Source organism: Nomascus leucogenys, chromosome 13, assembly GCF_006542625.1.
Source record: "Nomascus leucogenys isolate Asia chromosome 13, Asia_NLE_v1, whole genome shotgun sequence".
In the NCBI taxonomy this organism is placed as follows: Eukaryota; Metazoa; Chordata; class Mammalia; order Primates; family Hylobatidae; genus Nomascus; species Nomascus leucogenys.
Genome location: NC_044393.1, coordinates 21,674,857 through 21,700,326, shown reverse-complemented (window position 1 = coordinate 21,700,326; position 25,470 = coordinate 21,674,857). Strand labels below are relative to the sequence as shown.

At 43.1% G+C, this 25,470-nt stretch overlaps 1 protein-coding gene across 4 annotated transcripts in view; it reads right to left on the bottom strand.

Annotated features, from left to right (window-relative positions):
* PTPRT (protein tyrosine phosphatase receptor type T) overlaps positions 1-25,470 on the bottom strand; it is a 1,129,549-nt gene that overhangs the window by 259,668 nt on the left and 844,411 nt on the right. For all 4 annotated transcript variants that reach the window (XM_030825446.1, XM_030825445.1, XM_030825447.1 and 1 more), the window contains exons 10-11: positions 18,313-18,514; positions 16,869-16,971 (exon numbers count right to left, since the gene is read on the bottom strand). In XM_030825446.1, coding sequence (XP_030681306.1) covers positions 16,869-16,971; positions 18,313-18,514 — 305 coding nt within the window. The remainder of the gene's footprint in view (positions 1-16,868; positions 16,972-18,312; positions 18,515-25,470) is intronic.

Sequence of the window (25,470 nt, the reverse complement as noted above, 5' to 3'; positions counted from 1 at the left end):
AAGCTGTGGTTGAACTGGTAGGATTCTACAATTCCAGTAGCAATTTTAATTGATTCATCAAACTGGGGAAAATAATCTGGCAATGGCTTTCAAGACTTATAAATGTTTTTATGACCTGGGAGTAAAAAGAGCATAGGCTCAGGAATCAGCATTAAACTTGAATTTTAGCTCTGAATCTCACTAGTTATGTGATCTTCCTTAATTTATTTAAATGATAGCATTTATAAGAACTGAATACACTAATAATGCCTCCATCATTTGTTATTTGAGAACTGCATTAGACAATAATGTAAGTGAACTTCTAGTTAAAAGTGGAAGAATTAATGTACTCCATTTACCTCCTCTTTCTCCTAAGATTTCACTGCAATAATAGTGAAATGTGAAAAAGCATAGAAATCCACAAGGAAAAAGAGGACAGGAGAGGGGACATCAGTGGATGAGCAGTTTTAAGAAAATTCTGGAAACCTAAAAATGGTCAGAGGAGAGATACCACATGTGATGAGATAAAGAAAGTCAAATTGCAAAGACATGTGAATAGGAATGGATTTTATTTGCCCCACAGATTTCAAGAGAGATTCTGATGTTGCAGTAGTCAAGTGTGGACAGTGTGGAAGTAAAATGTGGGGTTGAAAACTGGGGTGTTGATCAAAAGTCTGTATACAAAACCATCAAACCTTTGAACATGGAGAGCTATGTGTCTGCCCTCTACCCCTTAGGCAGGAGATAGGAAGAGGATTTCATCTCAGAATTTGAATGCCTCCGCCTCCAAAAGCACAGCACCTCCAGTCAACTTTCTCAACACCTTACTTTTAAATATTGGCTATGGAGATTCACTGGTTAGATGAGCAATGCTTCCAACATGAAAGAGAGCAGTTAATTAAAAAAATGACTCTAGAAGAAACAGAGATAATACAGGAGTCAGAAAAGCTTCCCCCTTCTCCAAAATCAAAATCATGTCCTGAGATGTTTGAGAAATGATTACTTCTATAGATAAGAAGTGAATGTTATAAGAAAAAAAATTCAAAGAACAGTAAGTAGCTCTTAAAATGAAAAATTATGACTGCCAAAATTATAAACAAATAAGAGAATTTTTTTTGAGGGAGTTGTTCTGTTTTGTTTTAGGAAATAGAAGAAATTGGCAGAAAAGAAAAGGGGAAAAAGAGTATTTGAAGGCAAACCTAAAATGATGGAGTTCTGTGGGAGGAAAAATGTATGAATAGTTTAATAAATAAACTGCCTGAAGAAATGAGAATAATTGTACATTCTATAACCAATTAAACAAAAAAGCCCACAAGAAGAGTAATTAGAGGTAGTCTAACATAGTAGTATGCTCCAGACTGTGGGGCTAGACCATTATGATCAAATTTCATATCAGCTGCTACTAGCTGTATGATCTTGAGCAAGTTAGTTAACCTTTCAGTACTTCAGTTTCCCTATCTGTAAAATAGGGATAATACTAGTTTCTACCTGATAGGGTTTTGACGATAATCAACTGAGTTAATATACATAAAGAACTTAAAATCTTAGCAAGCTTTAAATTAATTATGTAATAATATAATACTTACATATTATATTATACTGTAATAAAAGTAATATACCATTTGGCTCTGAAGTGACCTGTTTTTATGGAATTGTAAAGTTGGCCATCGTGTATTTATTTAACAAAAAACTGTGGCTTAACTACATTGGAAAGAAGGAAGGGAGGTATTGGATGATTTAAGACAGACAAGTTATCATCTATTATAGCAGGAAATAAATAGATAATGTCTGCAATCAATAACTTTAAAATAGCACATTATGTAGTGACATTGCCAATTCCCAGAAGAAAGAGCAAAGAATTAAAATGCATTTGCCTCTGAGGCACAGGACCGGGGGGGTGTAAATGGTGGTGTAGGGAATGGTTTGGCTATTTGATTTTCCAACTATGTGTATTTGTTACTTTGAGATTTTTTAATTAAAGAATGAAAAAGGTTAATGTATATGAATTGGCTGTCAGTGCCTGGCATATTAGAGAAGGCACTCAATACACTGTAGTTCAATTTTTTTCATTTCAGTAATTCCATTCCTGGGGATTTTTGCTATTTAAAGATACAATACCAAAAGAAAAACATGAATAAATGTGTGATTGCTTGGTTATTTATAACAACAACAAAAAAACTGGAAATGACTCAAATTTTCAGCCATATGGAAATGGCTAAGAATTACGCAAAAAGCTGACAAAATGTTATAAACCAAGAACATGAGTTTATTGTTTCAGATGGCTGTGGATTAGCTAAAACTGACTGCACACACACATACAAAGTCCCTGATGTGTTTAGACTAGGAAATAGAAACCTGAGAGAAACTGGATGTCTAAAGAGAGGAGGAGATGTAGTATATCTGTACTCTAGACAACTTTCTGTGGCCTCCAGAGTCCTTAATAGGGGGCCTTGCAGCTACTTCGGTCACTGTGCAAGGGGAGTTTCTTCCCAAAACTGAAGTTTCTTTTTGAGCTGTGGCATCGTCTTTCATACTTAAGAGTCTGCATCACTCTTCAGGAAGAATGCATACTCACAACTGATGCCACTAATAGCAATGCTTACAGATATCTAAAGCCCCCTCCTTCCCTGGCTCTACAGTTAGACTCAGCATTAGCAAAATCAAGCCTCACTTGGAAGTCATTCCAAGCTGTAGTTCGGCCTCCAACTTACAATGTGTCAGAAAACCCATTTCTTAGCAGAGCTATTGATGAAAATTATATGACAACAGTGAAAAAATTTGACAACATAATGCATATGAGTCTGCATCAGAACCTACAAGAGCTACAGGTCATGAGATACTATGAGCTGAGCAAGCCATCTTCTCAGGATCTCAGTTTTCTCTCCTGAGAACAGGGGATTATTTTTTCTACTTCAGGGCAGTATTGTGAGTGTACAATCAATGAAAGGATGCTTGGTATCCCCAGGTTCTCATCTCAGGTTCTGATCCAGAGGAGGAGCTCAACAAAGCTCAGTTAGATGTGACTTTGAGTGTATATGACCCACTCCTTAGAACTGGGCTTCTCACACTCTACACACATGAGCATCTCCTGGAGGACATGTTAAAACACAGATTGCTGGGCTCTCCCCCTAGAGTTTCTGATTTAGTTGGTTGGGGACAGAGCCTAAACATTTGCATTTCTAACAAAGTCCCAGGTAATACATCAGTATTCGATCTGGGACCAAACTTTGAGAATCACTGTCTTACAGGCACAAAATACCAGCTTGGAAAATGGTTTAGACTTTGAAGAGGAAAAGGAAAGGCAGGAGGGAAAAGTTTAATAAGGGTTCCTTATCTGCCTTAGTCCTTATGCCTACTAAGTAGAGTAGAACCTTGGTGTGTTACCTGTACCAGCTCCACCTCCTTCCTAAGCTCCCTTGTAAGGCTCTCCCAGGCTCCAGACCTGAACAGAGCCTCCCATGTCAACTTCCTGAACTGAAAGATGACTACCTTTTCCATCTGCCTGGAGCCTATGTGCTGATGCAGAGGCCACCTTTTTAGGTTCCAAGAAATTATGCATTCGTTATGGAGGAAATTAACACCTCAAAGCAAGCTATAATTAGGAATTCTTCAATTCAGTTTATGCTTTTTCAATTAGGCACTCTATAATTTTAATCATGGGAGCATTAACATGTTTCTGTAATTTATATACCTGCAGTATAATTAAGCCTGGGAAACACATTGCTCTAAACCTGAATGGAAGTGATTGTTTCCCTTCACACTTGCAGTATTACATGTTCCTGAAGGAGAGATGGTGCCAGTTGCAGAGGAGCCATTTGTGAGTTGGAGAGGCCAATGAGAGAACTCCTGGCTTTGGAAATGTGATGGCTGTTGTAGACCATGTGATGCCTTTGAACATCTGCATCCCAAAGCTTCAACTCCTATTGTGACTTTCGAAACATTCCCACCATTGGAAACTGCTTTGGACAACTATTCTTGGAAACTAATTTCAATTAAGCAGGAACAGGGTGTCCTGGCAGGGGAGACATTATCTGAGAGCCGTGGGAAGCAGATGGCTTTGAACTGAAGAAATTGAACAATAGGCTGAAACTTAGCATTTTTTTTTTAAAACAAACAAACAAACAAAAAAACATTGATTCCTCTTCCTACTTTCTCTAACTCTGTATCTCTCTCATAATTTCAGCTTTGCCTTTTAGCCACAAAGCAGGGCCTGAATCCCATGTGCAAGGTAGTTCTCTTGGGATTCTGAGCAGTTCTGCAAATTCAAGGAATTCAGAGGCACACTGAAAGTTTTTGTGCTTATTCAGACTGAACCTCTGAACTTTCTGAAGGTTAAAAACCTTCATTTTTTCTCTCTTCTTCCTGCTCTCCCCACAATAGCAAATTCAGATTTGCTGACTGCAATAAAAGGAAAAAGAACATAATCAAAACTGGCCCGGGGGGACAATGCATACAGATTCCAACCCAGCTGAGTGACGCGTCCATATTGCTGCAGCATTTTGGCACTCAATATATTTTGTCTGATCTAAGAAAATATGGAACTTTTTATAGAGTGAAAGTTGGAAATGGATTTGTTTCTCCCAGGCTGCTCTAGCCTTCCACAAAAGAATACAGATTTGTTCAGATTCTGATATTCTGATGTTCAGCCTCATCAAACATCCATCTTCTACCTAGTCCCCAACATCTGCATAGAAGTGACCGTATTCAGACATGCTGTCAGCATGCAACAACACAACTTGAATTATTTTGACACCAGTTATTGCCATCATCATAGGAAAACAGAGGTGTGTTTTTAGCCCCCACGTGGACAGGGATAGAGAAATAAGCTGGCAGAGATTCTAGTTCAGCTTTTAGGAGCTAAAACTGGTTATCCTCATGCTGAAACACACACTGAGAGAGACATGAGAGATCCAAAAGCTGTAAATTCAACAGGGGCAACTTCACAATACAAGGCAAAACTATTACTTCCCTATATCACAAGAATGAGCAAATATTGGTGCCATAGAAGAGATGACTTGGTTCCCTGTACAGGTTCCTTTCTCCATACCTGAGGCCACCTATAGGCAACACCAGTAGTACTCAAGCGTGGTCCAAGACCAGTAGGTCACCTGGGAAATTGTTCAAAATGCAGATTCTCAGGCATTATCCCATAGTCCTTGGGGACGAGCAGGAACCTGCAGGCTTACTAGAACCCCAGCTGATTACGATGTTCATTAAAGTTTGGAAACCTTGGGATTAAACCACTTCCCGCATTCTATATCCAGTGGGAGTGATGTGGAGAAATTTTGGAAGTCTAGCTCGGTAGATCAGAATCTCCTCAGTAAGTAAGCCCAGCCATAGATCTCACGCTGTTTTCAGGACTTATACCTGTATCTAAGTCTTCATTACATTGCTCCTCTCTTATGATAGGATCCCTGGCCTTTACCTCTCTCCCCAAACGCCTGCCAAATAACCTCTCTGAAACCAAACATGGGCCTTGACCTCTTCTTACCAACCTTCTTAGGGTCTAGAGCAATATAGTAAAATAGAATTTTCTGCCATGATGGAAATGCCGTCCAGTATGTTAGCCACTAGCTACTTGTGGCTATTGAGTACTTGAGATGTGGCTAATGCAACTAATGAACTGAAGCCTTAATTTTACTTAATTGTAATTAACTTAAATTTAAATAGCCACATGTAGCTATTAATAATAGTTACTGTATTGGACAGTATAAGTCTAAAGTCTAGCCCTCGATTCTTGCATTTGTTACTGGGGGTGCTACATCTTGCTCTGGGCATGAATACTTACATGTTTATAAAATACTTAGTAAGCCTATACCTAAGTGGAAATGCACTAAATAGCAAACCCTAAGCAGCTGTAGCCAGGTAAGAAAAGGGTGAATTGTATTGTGAGAGAGTAAGCACACATTTTTTTGGGCCATTGGTGGAGACTCTAAGATGTTATTTTCCTACCAAAAAGCCAGGGCTTTCAGAATCACTACTCTCACTGTTGCCAAGTGGAGGCAACTCTCTGAGCAGCCCTAAACAGCTGGAGCAGGCATCGTGCAGAATGCTTTTTGGATAAGAGCAAACCTCCTTGGATTCTAACATGGCACAGAGCCATGCTTTAACTCAGAAGAACATCAATAGATCAGGCTATAGAAATGCACTTGATGGAGGAAGACTTGAAAGTCTGACCTTTGGGCCGTTGCAGACAGAGACTGAGAGCCATTGGTTATCAGCTGTGCAAGATCTGAGACAAAGCAGTGATGCAAACTGTCATGGGGCCCAGAACAGTGGGAGAAGTAAAAGTCAGCAGAAAAAAAAGTTAGAGAAAAAGTAAGAACGAGGAGAAGGCATCTTGCAAAGTCACTGTGCTCTTGCAAGGAGTTTCACCAGTTCCCCAGGGTTGGAGGGTTTGTATTATAAGAACTACATCTACTTGGACAGCCCCTCCATCCTTAGTCTGGCCTCGTGTTCCTTGCAATATTTGGCTCCAAGGACCTTCACCTTGAATCTGTTACTATCTGTTCACCATCACTGCCAATGTGGTCACACCCAGAGCCATCGTATCCTATAGAAGAGTTGTATTACTGACACCTTACATTTGATCATCTTATTCTCCAAATAGCACTTCCTGTCTTTCTACATTCTCCCTGCTTTGTACCCTCTGCACAAATTCTTCAACAGCATCCAGGTTGCCTGGCCCTCAATACATCTATTTTCTGAACAGCAACCTTCACATTCTTTTTAAAGCAAGCCTAGACCAGATGGTCCATTTTCCAGCACTTTTGTTGACATTATCAATTATCTTCATTTGTCTGTGGTCCTGGATCAACTTGTGTTTCTTTCTTCTTTTCTACTACAAGAGCTTCTTGAAGCTCCTGGAGAAGATTAAACCATTTTTTAAAAAAAATTTTAAACGATTCTTCCCTTGAATTTCTTGTTTTAAAAGAAAAGAAAAGTCAAAATGAAATATACAGCCCTGGTTTTCCTCCTACCTCTTTGGCCAGTCCTTCTCCATCTCCTGTGTGGTTCCTTGATAAAGTTTCGTAGCTCTCTGTTCTGTTTCTCATCTCTTCTAATCTACACTCTCCCAGGATGAGGTCATCCACTCCCCTCCATACTTCAAATACCACCTGGATGCTAATGACTCCCAAATCTAAAACCCCTGTTCAGATGCCTCTCCAGCACTCCAGACTTTTGGAATTTAAATAGTCCCTATGGTAGGAGGTGAGCATGACAACCACTCTTCTTTCCCTCATGCCAGTAACAGTCCCTGTCTCCATCTCTCCAGATGGCAGACAGTCCAAAATAGAACACTCTTTCGATCTTCATGTTCCATCGACTGCTCCATTTAAAATATTCTTCCCCAAACACCTGTTTTTCCTCCTTGGTTGGAGCCTAAGTAATATAATCCAGAATCCTAACACCAGAGCCAATTCTTGGTAAGCTGGGTTGTTGGTGGAGGAAGGAGCCTTATAAAAAGGGACCTGAAATGCAGTTAGGGTAAAAGCTGAAGTGAATGCAAACCCACCTACATTATTTGGGTGTCACCTTTCTTCCCTTTTGTTTTCCTGAACAACCATCTAATTGCAGCTCTGCACTGTATCACCAGACTGACCTTTGTCTCCCAGGGTGATTTCTTTGGTGGTACACATGTAACCCTTCAATATGTACCCCTTTAGTTGGCATATGTAGACTGTGGGACAACCCCATGGAGAAGGGCACTACAGTAACATTTATCCCCTTATTCTTTATTTCTGGTTGCCTCTTCATATATCTGAATTCTCCTATTTCTCAATCTGGTGTGATGAAGTCCCAGCGTGATTTTAGGCATGGCTAAAAGTGGTGTTAATAAAGCCAAGTCTTCTCGCAGGTTATGTCTGAGTACCTCTTATCCATGTCCCCCTAACCCCCAATACACCAAAGTAGGGCCCATAGCATTCCTCATCATCAGGTCCCAGCAAAGGTGTCCCAGAGAACTGGGGAACTAAGTGAATAAATGAGGTTTGGAGAAAGAGTTTCTAAATGTAATTACAATTTCTTATCTTTCCCAATGTGGACAAGGCCTCACAAACTCCTCAGGCTGCCCTGTGTTAATAAATTCTCTAAGTGTTCATTTCTCTTTCCTAATTGTACACCATCATATGCTGGTATCTGAGAATCAGACGGTAATGATTCCATTTTTGCTCACTGTGGCTTCATGGACCAGCAAAACCCTTCTGTGATTGTTTCATGTGCTCCCACCCTGGGCTTCACAGTTATTAAAGGAATCCTGAAGGAAATCTGGCAATCATTTGCTTTTCTTCCCAATAAAGTTTCTTCTTTCTTTAAGAGTAGGCTGTATCTCCAATTTGTACTGTAGCTAATCACTGTGCAGTTCAGAACTATGGTCTTAACTAACTGCACCTGTCAAATGCAAAAGGATCACAGATTCTCATCAGGAAGTGAAGAGAACTTGCAATGACCTTTAGAAGCATATACCTTGTTACACTGTCTCTAGGGTTCCATCTTTCATACCTCTGGTCCTCCAGGCTAGAGTTCCCACACCCTGTGCACCATGCCTCAAGCAACCTAAGAAAGCAGGTCTCATGTCCTAACTGAAGTTGTAAAAGGTCCCTTAGAAGTCCCCCGCACTCTCCTAGACCACACGCCAGGTTGCAACTGTCCTTGCTCAGCTGAGTTCCTAACTCCCCCATTCAGTTCCCAGACCACCTTTGCCACCATTCGCCTTTCCTGGATGAAATGTCCTCATAGACTCTGCCCTCCCTCTGCATCTATTGGCTCAGAGAATGGCACCACTTTCCATCCCACGAACCAAGCCAGAAAACTGGGAGTCATGATGGACAATGTCTTTTCCTTCACACCCCAACACCCTGCCCCTTGGAGAAGTCATCGCAAGCCATGTCCATTTTACCTTTTACAAGTTGTATCTCATTGCCGTAAGTACTCTAATGGTGGGTCACCTTCATTTCTTATCTGAACAACGTAACTGTCTCCCAAGGGTGTTGCTCTTAACCCTGAGTGTGCTAGCCCTTTGGCAATGAGACACTGTAAGCTTGTTCACTTGAATTTATATTTCAGAAAGGTGCTCATATCTGACCAAGTTCACAGACTCATAGGCACTTTCTTTTTCTGATTGTCTTTCCTATTTTTAAGGTAATGTTGTTTTGAAGATCACCCCTGGAGACGGCTGTAGGTTTCCTGTGTGCCCTACACTGGCCAGCGCTTCACATGTAGTAGATCTCACATGAGTGCTGGAGGATACACAGCAGATAGGCACTGGCTTGCAGCAGGGCTCAGAGAATACTCTTGCCCATGGCTGCCCAGGGCTTAGAGCCACTCTTTGCCTCAACAGTTTGGCCAAACACAAGGACTATGTTTTTGTTTTGTTTTGAGACGGAGTCTCGCTCTGTCACCCAGGCTGGAGTGCAGTGGTGTGATTTCAGCTCACTGCAACCTCTGCCTACAGGGTTCAAGTGATTCTCATGCCTCAGCCTCCCAACTAGCTGGGATTACAGATGTCTGCCACCACATCCAACAAATTTTTGTATTTTTAGTAGAGATGGGTTTACACCATCTTGGCCAGGCTGGTTTTGAATTCCTGTCCTCAGGTGATCTGCCTGCCTCGGCCTCCCAAAGTGCTGGGATTACAGGCATGAGCCACCAGGCCCAGCCCCCAAAGAGCATGTTGAACAATTACCAGTTGCACTTTACACAGTTTAGCTTATTCGACCTTCAAAACGATCTGTGATGTAGGTATTCCCATTTACCGACAAGCAACTTAAGGTTCAGAGAAAATAAGTACCTGCTTCTAGTATACCCAGTGGGGCAACTGGATGAGATTGGTCTGATTTTAGGAGCCACTCCTGTTTCAGTGTATCCAACTTGGAAGTCAGCTATGGCAGGAAGAGCATAACGGTCTCACGTCTGAGTGAGGAGCTCCGTATGGGACCCATCTCTGCCCTCAGGGAGGCCACAGTCTAGCAGAGGCCGACAATGCAAGGCTCTGACAGAGGGGTGACCATGACAGAGTGGCAACTCGGAAGGAGCTGGTGCATTCTGCTGCAAGAGTGGAGATGGTCCTGGATGTGGCCGACGTGAACTGGATGTTGGAGAGGTGGAGAATGGCATGCTTGGCGGAGAGAACAGCATGGACTAGGGGCCTGTTTGCTCACAGAAGGACAAAGAGTTGGGCACTCACCTTCCCAATGTTCCACACTCCCTTCTGAACAAAGTCTAAATCCAGAGTGAAGACTTTCTTCACCTGGACCCTGCCTGCTCTCCTCATCTCTCTCTCCCCACCCACTGAGCTACCTGTGGCTCCGCAAACACACCCTGTACCTTCTCTGTGTGCACTTTTGCATACACTGCTCTTTCTTCTAGGTTACTCTCTTCCCTTCTTCACTAACTCCCCCTCATTCCCTAGGTCTCTATTTAAGCAACACTGCCTCCAGGAAGCCCTCCCAGCTCCTGAGCTCACCATTCTACCGATGGCTGCCTCTCTACAGAACTCTCATGGAAACCTCTGAACAAGTTGGCCAAACACAGGCTCATTGGCACCTTTTCTTTTCTGATTGTCTTTCCTGTAGACCTTTACCATCCAAAATGGCAGTCACTAGCCACATATGGCTCCTGAAATTTAATTAAAATAAAAATTTTAAAAATCAGTTTCTCAGTTGTACTAGCCATATATCCGCTGTTGAATGGCCATATGTGTTCAGTGGCAGTCATACCACACACCACACATATAGGACATTTCTGTAACTGCAGAAAATTCTATTGAACAGCACTCTTTTCAGAATAAGAGGTAACTGAAGGATATATATATATACACACACACACATATATATATAACTAGTTACTATATATATACACATATATATAAAACTAGTTACTATATATATATACACACATATATATATACACACATATATATATATATGTGTGTATATATATATGTATGATGCCAGACACTATCCCATGTAAAGGGAATTCAGTAGTACCAAGCCTTCAGATTTCTTGGAGCTCACAGCCTATTGAGGGGTATGTAGAAACAACAGAAAACAAAACAAAAAATATATATTTATAAACAGCTGTATAACACAATTAAAGGCTCAGGAAAGAACTATGAAGGAACTATATAGGTCACTGTTGAATAAGACCTGGTAAAGGAGCAGATGGAAATTAAAGGAAACCGGAAACAAGGCTAAGGACAGATTCTGATGAGCCTTGAATTCCATGCTAAGACGCTTGTACTTAATGCAATGGAAAACCAATGACCCATTTAAGAATTTTAAGCAGGAAAGTTAACTTGATCCAATTTGTGCTTCCAAAGGATCACTCCAGCAGTTCAGCAGGGGGTGGATTGAAGGATGAGAAGCTGCAGCACGCGCTCCAGCAAGCATATCCTGGCAGGTGCAGATCCACAGGATGAGGCTGGAAAGTGCCATTGGGGGAGGAGGAGAGGGAGCTTGGCCCAGGTTCTGAAGTCCAGAGGACCAGTCTCCATGACTGATTAGATGGTAAGGGGAGGGAAGAGGGGGAAAGAACATTTCCAAGGAAGTCTTCAGGGATCAGGGGACGGTCTGTTACAGAACCTGGGGCTCTGCCCCCAGCCTCACTTCAGGGACTGCATTATAGGTGACTAATTCATGGCCAAATATTTTCTTATGAAGGTTACTACAGATCAGTCACACATCAGTGTGACAGGTGGGGCGTGGGGGAAGAAGGCTCAGCACGTTCAAGCCAGAACTGAATATTAGATTCTAGTCACTATTTGATTGATCTTTTAAGCAATTCTTGGATTCTGTCACTTAAAAACCAATAAATCTTTGAAGGCCTGAGGAAAGCAATACGAAAGCAATAAATCTCCATTGTGGAGTATTCAAAAAATAGGCCAAGCTGCTGAGGTGGTTTGGCTGGAGGGATGAGGGTGCAGGAGCCCCACACAGCAACAGTCCTCCCTGCCACACCTTGCCCCGCTGCACACTCAGTTCTACCAGACAGAGTCAGATCCACGGGGCTTCAGAGGAGCAGTAAGTGGCAGAGCAGGGGCTGGAGTTTGGCTCAGCCAGGTTTGGAGCATCACTGGCAGAAAGAAGAGCCTACCTGAGTGGGGTCTGAAGGCCAAAGTTTCTGTGTGAGTCTGTTTGAGAACACACAGCTCCACTCAGAGAGAGACCTGCTGAAGCTCATGAGTGATAGACCGGGCTCCACACAAGGCAGAGTTGGAGGACCCCTGAGAATTCCTCTTGCCCACCCCTCATGCCCTGGTTGGTGGAGGTTTACTCCGTAGCACCCCCACGAAAGGGCCACCCGGTCATCATGTGACATACCAGGCAGAGGAACTCAGAACTTCCCAGGGGATCCATGAACTCAGAGCCAGGATACTAGGTCTATGCACTGGCTTTAACTGTAACAAGCCCCACAAGCTTGGGCCAATCAGTTAATATCTTAGACTCCAAAATGCAGATGGTATTTCCCAACCAGCTGACTCACCAGGTAGGTGAGGATCAGACAATACAATGGAAGTAAAGGAACAATGAACTGTACATGCTAATTCAGAAAACTATTAACTGTAAAATTTGATTCGAAGCATCCTTAACCCAGTGCATCTAGTGAGTTCTTTGAGTCCTGGAATCATAGAGTGTCCATATTGTTTTCTCAATCCTTCACCTCCCCAACTCACAGAACTTACACTGCTCTGCTTTCCTGGGTGGTGCTCATCTCTCCAGCCAGTCTACTGCTTCTCTCAATCACTACAGTCAATGTACCTAGTGGTTTCATATCATCTTACAGTGGAACTGCAGAAGCAGCTCAATACCCCTGGGTTGCAAGAAACATAACCCGAGCACACCAGATGCACCAGGCATGACACCATTGGTGGGACCTAGGTGCTTGGACTAAGGAATGGGGATAGTTTAAGAAGTGAACACCACATGGCATGATCCATGATTCAATAGCATCACCTCATGACATGATCCAGTCAGATCGAGCCTCCCACATCACGACATTGCAAATGTCCGATCAGATCACGCCATTACCTTCTGTCTATAAAACCTGTCCCCACCACCAAAAGCCTGACTCCTGTCTCCTTGTTCAGCAGCCTTGCAATAAACTTTTCTCTCCACAAAAACACAGTGCTTCAGAGTTTGGCTTTCTATTGTGCATGGGCAAACAGACCAAGTTCTGTTCAGTGACACTTTTTTGCTAATTTCATGATTTTGTTTGTGTGTTTGCTTAATGTCCCACCTCCCTGCCTCACTCACAATTTACTGGAGCCTCAAGAGGGCAGAGGTGTGGCTATCTTGTTCCTTGCTGTATCCCTATTGCTTAGCTAACTTCCCTAAACATAGTAAGTGTTCAATAAATATTTGTTGCATGACCTAGTGGTCAACTACCTCTCATATAACATCCTACTGCCCAGAGTTCAAGGTGAATGAAGGTCAAGATAACTGAAATCCACTGTGATATTTCCACTTCTGTCCTTCCAGTCGTCCCGAAAGTCGTGCTGGGTGGCAATGGTTAGTCACTTCCCCTTCTAGTCAAATGCTCAAGAAACAGTCTGGAAATAATTCCAGAAACTGAGTATACACCCACCCTCAATGCTCCAGAGCCTTGACAGGAAAAGCAGCCAGACATTTCCAGATGCCAATCATTTCCCCTTTGAGCAGTGACATTTCTTTTATCTATTTATTTATTTATTTATTATTTTTTTGGATAAAAATTTCACCAAAATATATCATGCACACCTTTCTCCTAGGAGGTGGTATAGTATAGTAAAATGAGTATTGGCTTTGGGTCATTTGAACTAAGTTTAAATTTTGCCTGTACCATTTGCTTGCTTTATAGCCTGAGTCAACTGACTTAGCTTCTGTTTGTCTCAATTTCTATATTTGCAAAATGAGGAGACTATTATACAATGTTGCGAGAATGCAGGTAGTGTTATATATAGAGTCAAGCTGGTAGCAAGTGCTTGTTCCTTAAATGAAAGCTAGCAGGCTCCTGTAAGTTGCGGACCCATATTTTCAGGGTAAACCAGGACCAAGTAATAAACACGCATGGCTATGAGGGATGACAGCATGTAGGCCTGCTTGATTTTTGAGTCCCTGTGTCTGTTTTGTAGAGTTGCGCTATTCCTTTGCACCCTGACAACTGTCATTTCTTATTGCTACTGGGAAACTTTCATCCCCTTATCCCTCCTCATAATTTGCTGAGTCTTAGGATGTATGAGCTTGTTAAATAGACGTGCAAAACCAAGAGTATAGAGATTCAGAGGGAAAGTGTAAGGACTTCTCTGTGTGGGAACCGGAAAAGTTTTCATGTGCATTTTGGTTTGGGCTTTTGAGAGGCCCCCTTCGCTGGGGGTGAAGGAGCTTGGACCCTGGCTGGAATCAGGTAGGCCTGGATGTAAGGCCTGCCCTACTCTTGGTATTTCCATGTTTTGTTCAGTCTCTATGAAATAGTTACTGGCCATACTTTACAGATAAGGAGAATGGAACCTCAGAGAGAGAGAGATTAAGTATCTTGTCCGAGGTCATGCAGCTGTGTTACCACGGGATCTGATGCCAGGTTTGCTGCCACCAAACTCTTCTTCTTTCCATGGCCCCACCCACAGCCAGAACACTGGGAAGCTGGACTAAATCCAAACACATTGAAAGGCTATGGATAACAGCTGGATTGGGTCCCTCAGCAGAAAGTTTTACAGGCTTAGTTACCTTGGTCCGCTGTATCAAGATCACGGACCTTGGGTCTGGGTTAGCTGTTAACTTGCTGTGCAGCCCTGAACAAGCCTCTTCCCTTCTCTGGGCTATACTTTTGCTATCTGGGAAGCTTTTGAAGATTTTGAAACAGTGAGCAATACTATGGTATAAAAGAAGAGAGAATTGTGAAAGGCAGTAAGGCATTGGTGGCCAAAACGGAACATGAATTTGACACCTGGGGGACCTGCCTTCAAACTCAGCTTTCCTACTTACTCTCTGTATGCCCTTGGGCATTTCTGTGCCTCAGTTTCTTCATACGTATCTGAAAATGAGGATAATATCTCATAGTATATAGAGAAAATTAAATGGCAATGTTACATCAGAGTAACTGGAAGAAAAGCAGGTGATTCATAACTGAATTTGACTTAAGACCCAACAATCTGCTTTGACTTATCACAGGTAGGACTGTCCTAGAACTACCAGTGTGTAAACTATACGACAAATGCTGTCTGGTCAGATACCCTGTAAACATTACCAACACATGTTGCAATGACTGAAGATTCACTTGACTTAGGGGGAGCGTTGTCCAAAGTCTTCAGACTACACAGGAACTTCTAAATTGGTGGTGGCTGGTTCTGTCTACTTCAATGCCTATCACTTCTAGATGAAGCTGGATACAGGATGCACAATGGCTATCTAGACCATCTCAAAAGCCCCCTTCTGGGCTGGTGTCCTAGCCTCCAGTGACACAAGGAGTGAGGCTGCATGCGTCTCTCTAGTAGCTGCCCATGTCCTTCAAACAGGCCTGAGCCTCTCAAACACACTCCCATTCTCATCCCAGCACTCCCACCTTGATGTTTATGTTAAGCAAACAACCCCCCTGGTTGCTCCCTGTTATAGCATGCTGTCTCTCTCCTCCATGCCTGTGCTCCCACTGGACACTCTTACGACGTTGGTGAAATCTTACACATCATTTAAGATACAATTCAGTGTCTCCACTGGGAATTCTCTCCTCGGAGCTCTTATAGTGACCTATGCATATCTCCACAAGGACACACTGTACTGTAATTATGTTTCCGTCTCCCCAACTAGAGTTTGACTTTCTTTAGGATGTGACTTATCCATGGCTAGTTCACTGCTGTGTTTTCAAGCACTTAAGCATTGCCTGAGACAAGGTGATTCTTAATAAAAATGTTTGTTGAATGAATGAATGGTTTTTAGGCCCTGGGCCCTGCCTCATTCCTGGTACATAACATACTCAGTTTATACTTGATAAGCTGAACTGAGCAATTTGAAAGTTGTTCCACTCAATGCTCTGCTTCATTTTAAGGGACCGTAGTCCTCCTTCCTGGAGTTCTGGGTAAAACCAGCAGTCAATATTGCTGCCCTTGTGCAAAGTGTACCTTGTTTAAAAGAGATGCCCACGCTCCTGATATCATGAACTGGCACTGGTCAGTTTAACTATGGAGATGCATCAGTGTATTCCTGAACTCCAACCATCTGTGGTAAAATCAGCAGTTTTACCTTAACAGCAAGTGCCCCTATGGGACGCCAGCACCCTACAGCCTTAAACTGGACCAGCCCCCAGGTCTTGTCAGATTTGTGATATCTGAGCAGGTTGTTTTCAGAATTCAGCAAGTCTGTCTATCTGGCTGTTACTGGCAGTGACACAAAGAAAAGTGACCTTTCCAGGAGACTGTGTTCCAGGCCACTGACCCCACTAACTAAATTTACCATAAACATGTTCCAGGAAGTTTCCTTCTAGACCATCACAGGTCCCGATTAGGATGTTTCTTGTTTTTGTTTTTCTTTTTTTTTTTTGAGACAGGGTCTCACTCTGTTGCCCAGGCTGGAGTGCAGTGGCATGATCACAGCTCACTGCAGTCTTGGTCTTCCAGGCCCAAGCAATCTTTCCATATCATCCTCTCGAGTAGCTGGTACTACAGGCACGTGCTACCACATCCAGCTAATTTAAAAAATTTTTTTCTTTGTATAGATGGGGTCTCCCTATGTTGCCCAGGTTTGCCTTTAACTCAGGGGCTCCCTTTGAACTGGGCTTGGGGCTGCTGACCTCCTTCCTCCGAGGAAGCTTTGCTTCTGGCCAGTCTTGCCCATGGGCATTGCCTGTCACATGATTCAACTGGAGGCCCATGTGGCATAGAGAAGAAAAACTGCAGACTCCAAGTGAAGAACCATCCTTACCTGACAGGAGCTCCCCGGGACTGAGCGGGTTTCAGCATCACTGTGATGGTCGTGTCTGTCTCATTCAGTGGGGTGTCTGTGTCGTACTCAGGCATGGATGGAGCTGGACAGGAAACAGAAAGTACAGGTGAGTTCAGCACAGGTTCCCAATCGGCTCCCCACCGCCCCTTGCTGCCATCCTTAAAGACACAGCATGGCTAGAGGGAGGACGTTTAGGAAAGGGGTTGGATAAGAAGCCTTCCAGGCCTTCAGTAAAGGAGGCCCTGATGCCCAACCTGCCCATAGTAGGTTTCTTCAAGGTGCAATAGTGTGGGGAAGGGTAGCAATGATGTGTCCAGTAACCTGCATGAACCAGAACGTTCCACACCTAATAAACAGATATGTGCAGGGAATATAAGTACTAACAAAGAGGTGAAAGCAGAGTCAACCTTGCTAAACACATTTAAAATGCAAATTAAATCAATTATGAACTACTCCCCTCTATCTTTTTTTTTTCTTCATGAGACCTCCTTTCCCTCATACTCAGCTGATAGGAATGCGACTACATCTATTCCTTTGGGAAGGTAATTTAGCCATTTGTAGTAACAGCTATTAAAAACCACATCCTTTTTAATTCAGTTTTTCCAAATTCTGAATTTAATCCTAAAGTTATAATCCAAACCAATGAATTAAATTTTATTTTGTAACATGTTTATTGAAGGGTTATTTTGTAAAAACACGGAAGCACCAAATATATCCAACCACAGGGGAATGTATAATTAAATTACGTCCATCCACTTGACAGAACATTATAACGAAAGCAGTGTAGCAACATAGGAAACGCTTATGGGATAAAGATAAGAGAAAACATTAAGCTACAAAAAAAACATGTTTTTCTGGAAAACCATGTGCAAAATATGTATGTATGCAGACCAGAATTGCATAGATATTTAGGATAATGAAAGCTGTAGAAAAGGTTCTAAAATAATTCTACATTGTTGCTGTCTAGTGGCAGAGGGGGCCCTACTGGTGATGGCAGTCTGTAATTTTGGACTGCTGTGGCCCTATAATAGTAATTCATTCATTCATTCATTCATTCATCAGGCATTTCATGAGAACCTGCGCTGATGTCTTGTTCTGGCAAAAAGAATGTTCCTAAAAATGAATTTAACAACCAACTTGTGTGCAATATACATTATCTACACACACGCGTACTATTTAATGCAACCCTGTGGGCAAATTATTTAGTGGCTTGCCACCTAATTAATCTAATTTTTATACTTTAGGAAGTTCATCACTTAGATTTTCTTCATAGGAGACAACAATGGTAACTCACTAGGGACTGGATCGTCCTAATTCCACCCATATCACAGGGTGACAATTCAAGAAAAATTTCCACTTCAAGGAAAATCAGGAAGTGGGGGTGAAACAACCTTTTTTCCTTTTTCCTTTCTAGCAGAGATACCTGAAATTTTGGTTGCGATCCGAGTGGTGACAGGGGGCCCAAAGCCCTTTGCTGTGCTGGCCTTGATGGTGAAGGAATAGGTGGTCCCTGGGTACAGACCCACAAACAGGTGGTGGGTTTCATTCCGGAGCTTGAACACTTTCCCTCTCTGGCTCGAGAGGTCAGCACTTGGGTCCAGTGAGCCAACAGCCTTGTAGTTGATCTGTAGGACAAGCCAACAAACAAACAAATAAACGCCTCACTTAGGAAGCTGGATGGAGCTCATTTAGAGGAACCTTAGGGAGGCGGGGGAAGGGGCGGGCATGTGAACTTGGCCAGCAGATTCTGCTAAGCTGCCTGTTGCTGTCCACTTTACAGATGATCCCAACCTCCAAATATCCCATTGCTCACCCACTGGAGCAATGCATGTTCTCACTGATTGGTAGGAGTTAAAACTTAAAATAATTGAACTTACAGAGATAGAGAGTAGAAGGATGGTTATCAGAGGCTGGGAAGGGCAGTAGGGGTTGAGGGGGATGGTTAATGGGTAGAAAAAATGGAACTAATAAAGAAGATCTCATATTTGCTAGCACAACAGGGGGTGTATGGTCAAAAATAATTTAACTGTACATTTTAAAATAACTAAAAGGGGCCGGGCGCGGTGGCTCACGCTTGTAATCCCAGCACTTTGGGAGGCCGAGGCGGGCAGATCACAAGGTCAGGAGATCGAGACCACGGTGAAACCCCGTCTCTACTAAAAATACAAAAAAATTAGCCGGGCGTGGTGGCGGGCGCCTGTAGTCCCAGCTACTCGGAGAGGCTGAGGCAGGAGAATGGCGTGAACCCGGGAGGCGGAGCTTGCAGTGAGCCGAGATTGCGCCACTGCACTCCAGCCTGGGCGACAGAGCAAGACTCCGTCTCAAAAAAAAAAAAATAACTAAAAGGATATAATTGGATTGTTTCTAACAGAGAAGGTAATTGCTTGTGGGGATGGACACCCCATTTATCAAGATGTGATTATTACGCATTGCATGCTTATGTCAAAATACCTCATGTAACCCATAAATATATATACGCCTACTATGTACCCACAAAAAATTTTTAAAAAAAGAGAGGGCAATCCACAGATGTCATTTTGAATTTTCTGACAGTCTCATGAAAAGAAGTAAAAAAAAAGAAACTAATTTTAATAACACATCTTGTTGAACCCAGTGTATCCAAACTATTATCATTTCAATCTGTAGACAACATAAAAATTGAATGGAATTGTTTACATTCTACTATTCGTATGAAGTCTTACAAATATGTCTTTTACCCCTTCAGCGCATCTTCATTTGGGCTAGCCACTGCTTTTCACAAGTGCAGTAGCCCCGTGTGGCCAGTGGCCACCATGCTGGACACTGTAGTCATAGAAAAGCGTCCAGGTACAGCATCCCGATGAGAATTATTTATGAGGCTTGTTAAAAATGCAGATCCCTGGCCCCATATTCCAGACAGACAGCAATTGCTGACGGGTGCTTTGTCGTGCATTATGTTTTTTGTCTTCCTCAAATCCTTGAGGGCAGCAGGATAGCTACTCTCATTTTAATAATGGAGAAACTGAGGTGCCAATGGAAGCAACCTGCATGCAATCCCCATTTTTCAAATTGTATATGGAGATAGTTTGTCTATGGTAAATGAAGACCATGCCCCACGTGACATATCATGTGAGTTCAGCAATAACCAAACTGGTCTACACCTGTGGAATGATTTGTGTCTACTGTTCCCTGATCACACACTTGAGTATCACAGCAAGGTACTAGAAGAGTTTTGAAGTGCTCACTCTCAACTTCTGCACTTGCCCAAGGGTGAAAATAACGATTGGTAGCTCAGCACTAGTCCCACGGATCACACTTTGAGTGTCACAGCTTGAAATTATACAGTTGTAAAGTGGCAAACACAAGATTTTTTTTGTCTTACCAGGTTTGTTCCGTTAAAAATATTTAATTAGGCTACGTGTGGTGGCTCACACCTGAAATCCCATCAATTTAGGAGGCCAAGGTGGGAGGATTGTTAGAATCAGGAGTTCGAGACCAGTCTGGGCAACACAGTAGGACTCTGTATCTACAAAGTATTAAAAAATTAGCTGGGTTGGTGGTACACATCTGTAGTCCCAGCTATTCAGGGGCTGAGGTGGGAAGATGGCTTGAGCCCAGGAGTTCAAGGCTGTAGTGAACCATGATTGTACCACTGCACTTTAGCCTGGGTGAGAGAGATAGACCCTGTCTCTAAAAAATTTTAAAAACATTAATTATGGTATAATATACATACAGAAAAGCATACCTCGATGATTTTTTGAAAACTGGATACAGTCATATAATCAAAAACCAAACCACTACCAGGCCCAAAACTTTTTCCTCACACTCCCTTGCAATTCTACTTGCCTACCCCCATCAGGGATCACCTCTGTCTGACTTTGAACAGCATAGACGAGTTTTGCATTTTTGCACTGTGTGTCAGTGAAATGCTATGAAACGTGCTTTTTTGTTTCTGGTTTCTGTCAACATTATCATTATGCCATGGGATTCATCCATGTTGTCATGGGTAGTAGCAAATAAGGCATTCTCAGGTACATTCAACAATCTCTTGCTGACACTGTACTAGGCAGGTCTGACTCCAAAGCTTGTACTCTATATTCTATACCACACTGCCTGGCCTGGAAACAGTGCAGCAGTTGAAAAATGCATTCACTCATCCACGTATTTGCTCCTTCACAGTGTTTCCTGTGTACTTCTGTATTCTAGGCCCTGCACTGTGTGCTACTGCGGGCGCCCAACTGAATTCAAGTCAGGCCTCGTCCTCAAGTGACTTCCATTCTTGAGAGAGGCAAGCCAGCTATTTAGACAGCTGACATCACTTATCTTCTGTCAAGAATGGCCAAACTCAAGCAGAAAAGGAAGCACACCAACTTCCCTTCAAAAATAAGCAATTTGCTGTTACTGGCAATGGCACCAAGTGTTTTGGAGAGAAAAGTGATTTCTCTCTCCTATATTAAACAGTAGTGGTGCCGCATCCTTGAGGAGAGAGGTCAGATGGTGCCCAGAGCAGAGTGTGCGCAGGAGGGAGGAAAAATACAGGGAGCTGAGGGCTTTGAGCTTTTTTCAAGCAACACCTGAGCGTGCGTGTGCACCATGCAGGTGGCTGCTAGCTTCAGGCTGCTCTTGTGGACCTGTCTACAGCGTCCCCTCTGGTCACCCCTACCCACCCCAGTCCTTCTCAGAGGCAAGTGCTACAGGCATCTATCTGCCTCTCTGTTTGAGGACTTTCTCCATGGGTGCTTGCTGGGAACGTGGGGTAATTAACACCCCAGCCCTGATGGAAGTTGATGCATACGTTCTCCAGGCTCTCCTTCCTTATACCCCTGCAAGCTCCTCCTCCTTGGTATCCCTGCAGCATCCCAATTTCCCTGAGAGGCTCAGCTCCACTTGCCTCTAGAGGCAGCTGGTTTGAAAACACAGTGATTATTGCCTACTTTCCTTTCTCTTCCCCACTCCATATCTCTTTACTGGTGTTTCTTAAACTTCTTGGCAAACTGCTCATATTCAAACCCTCATCTCAGGGTCTGCATATGAGAATGACCAAACTAAGGAAAAATGCTCGTGGAGGTATCTCAGGAGAGAGTGCAACTGACACCCGAAGGACAATCCTGAGTCAGAAGAGGAAAGAGTGTTCTAGCTTCCAGGCAGAGGGAACCACGTGGGCAAAGACCTGGGGTGGGAAAATGTTTGGACAGAGCAAAGCTCAGAGCCACTGCAGAGCGGCGAGCAAATAGGGGCAAATGGAGTTTTCAGCGTGCAGGTGGATTCTGGTTTCCACCGTGGCAGAAAAGGGGAGATGTAGCCACTAACCCCAGTGCATCAGTGGAGAGGACATGTGCTTGCATCCTTTGAAAATTCTGCCCCCGTCCCCCTGCTTGGACTGGTGGCAACTACATTGATATACAGACCCTGGGAGGTAAAACTCATGCGTTATTTACTAGCCAATTCCTTTCCTGCGCTCCAAATTCAATCCAAAAGCAACTCAATTTCCACTGAGCTGTCAATATAATATACCACGCTCTTCTGCTCTCCTAACCTTTCCTGGTATTACAGGATCCTCACTTACTTGTAATGAAACACTATGAATAAATCAATGTATGTTAATATAGCATGTCTTCAATTTTTTATGAAGGGCTTCACCAAATCTAATTCCCACTGCTTTGTCAGAAACAGTCTTTGAAAATTTTAACTTGCAAGTTTTACGAAGTTAGTGGGGGATCGGGCTGGGGAGGGAAAGAAGAAAGGTGAGAAAAATGGGATGGGAGGGAGCTGTGGCTGTAAATGTATAATACAATATGAACCTTCATTCGTAAGTGGGGAAAATGAAAGATTTGTTAGAATAGCAAACATAAAATAAAGGGTTAGTAGGGGGAAGGGTGCACAGCTGCACATCAACCCTGGGCTCCCGGCATGGGTTCTGGCTGCAAAAAGTACTCAAGGATGTCCCCCTTCTCTTTTAGTTGCTGACAGCAGGATCCCCAGCCAGAAACCAAAGCAGGTGCGTCATAACAAAAATCCCAGGCTGGGCGTGGTGGCTCACACCTGTAATCCCAGCACTTTGGGAGGCTGAGGCAGGTGGATCACCTGAGGTCGGGAGTTCGAGACCAGCCTGACCAACATGGAGAAACCCCGTCTCTACTAAAATTACAAAAAGTTATCCAGGTGTGGTGGTGCATGCCTGTAATCCCAGCTACGCGGGAGGCTGAGGCAGGAGAATTGCTTGAACCTGTGAGGTGGAGGCAGCGGTGAGCGGAGATGGTGCCATTGCACTCCAACCTGGGCAACAAGAGCGAAACTCTCTCTCAAAAACAACAACAACAACAAAATCCAATCATGTCGTAAGAGCAATGGTTTCCCATAGCTCTCAGGATAAAGAGTGTGTCTTTGTCATGTGGTCTTAATCAGCTCAGTGCATGAGCTGGCCTCTCTCGTCCTCCCCCCAGCACCCCAAGCCTTACTTCAGTACCTAAAAAAGAGCCATGGTCTTTTCTGCCACAGGAACTTGCACCAGCTCTTCAGTCAGCCTGGGCCTCTTCTTCCTTCCCATGCCTCCTTGTTGCCTCATTCATGACTCCTCACCCTTAGCGAACCTCACTTACAGGGACTCTTTTTATGGGCATCTTCTCTGACTCCCAGGTTCTTATTTTATGTTTCCAGAGTCACCTGTCTCTCCTTTGAGCCACTAACTTTCCATGTAACCATGTAATTATTTCATCAATAAGTCCCTTTTCTACCAGCCCAGGAGCTGAAAAAATATGACTTGCAAGTCAAATTCAATCTACTGTCTGTTTTTGTAAGTAAAGTTTTATTGGAAAACAGCTACACCATTGATTTAAATATGGACTATGGCTACCTTCACACTACAAAGCAGAGCTAAGTAGCAACAGATACCCTACAGCCCACACTGCCTAAAATATTTATTTTCTGGCCTTTCATAGAAAGAGTTTGCAGACCTCTATACTAGACTTTAAGCTCCAAGGAGGCAAAGATCATATCTGGTGTTTGTTCAACATTTCATCCTTTTGCATGTCTAAATGAATAATGAAATTAGCTGTGTGGCTTGAGGGATTGCTTAACCTCTCTGAGCCTCGAGTTCTTCAAGAGAAAAATTATAATTTTAATTTTAGTTTCCATTTTATGTTGCAGAGTGACCCCCATTTCTTTACTCCTGAAAGACAAGCCATTGGTTTGGGAGGAAGGCTCCAGAGTGTCCATGAGTGGCTTTGGCTTCTGTACCAAGGTGCAGTGGCTCATGTCTGTAATCCCAGCACTTGGGGAGGCTAAGGCAGGAGGATTATTTGAGCCTAGGAGTTTGAGAGCAGCCTGGGCAACACAGCGAGACCCCATCTCTACAGAAATTTGTTTTAAAAAACTAGCTGGGCATGGTGATGCACGCCTGTAGTCCTAGTTACTTGGGAGGCTGAGGCAGGAGGATCACTTGAGCCCTGGAGGTTGAGGCTGCAGTGAGCCACAATCGCAGCACAGCATTCTAGCCTGGTAAATAGGGTGAGACCATATCTCAAAGCAAGCAAGCAAGCAAACAAACAAAACAAAAAAGTTTGAAGGTCATAGAAAAGCAAAGAAAGACCAAGAAATGGTCACAGGTTGAGGAACAAGGAGACATGACAACTAAATGCTATGTGAGAGCTTAGAAGAAAAAAGAAGATCTCTGTGGAAAAACTGGAGAAATCTGAAAAAAAAAAAAAAAAAGTCTGGCGTTTAATCAATAATAATGCACTGAAGTGAATTCTTAATTTTGATAAATATACCATGGCTATGCAAGATGTTAACATTAGGGAAAGTTGTATGAGGGGTATAAAACTATACTTTTTTACAGTTTCTCTGTAAACTTATTTCAAAATAAATTATTTAAAAGACAACAAATGGCATGCTGAAATTTGGTTGCTGTGAGCATCTTTGTGGCTGCAGAACAGAATCTAAACAAACATCCATTGAGCTCTTGACTAGGTGCTTGGCCATGTACTAAGCTCTAGAGAATCCTCAGGAACCTACAGTTTGGTGAGGGAGATAGGTATGGCCCACAGGAATGAGCGGGAAAGGCACATTAAGATCTCTGTTCTGAAGGAAGGGAAGATGGCTCTTATGAGCATATAACAGAGAAAACAGATTGAGTCTCTGGGGCCAGATGCCTTCTCCATAGAGTGTGAAGCTGTTAACCAGATGAGGAGCATGGGAGAAGGGTGGGAGGAATGACAGGAGATGGTGGAGAATGAAAGAAGAAAAGGCTCTTGGGCAGGACAACTGCTTACCTAAGGGATGCTTTTGTGCAAAGTAGAAAAGGTGCCTGTCTCAACTCAGTCTCAGCCCCCTGTACTTCAGTGAGCTGATGTTGCCTTTGTGAGCAGAAAAAGATAAGCCTTTCTTAGTGCCCAGTCATATTCTTCCTGGCAGACACAGCACAGAGTTTAACGGATTTCATTTCCTTGGTAGTGTGTCTTTGTGCAGTGCTCAAACCATGCAACAGTAGGTGGCATTCCTGCTGAGCTCAGATTATGGAAGCCTTTAATGAACTACTCAAGTGTATATATTTTATTTTGAGGGTAATATAGAGCCATTAAAGGAGAGGGGAGGCTACCAAGAG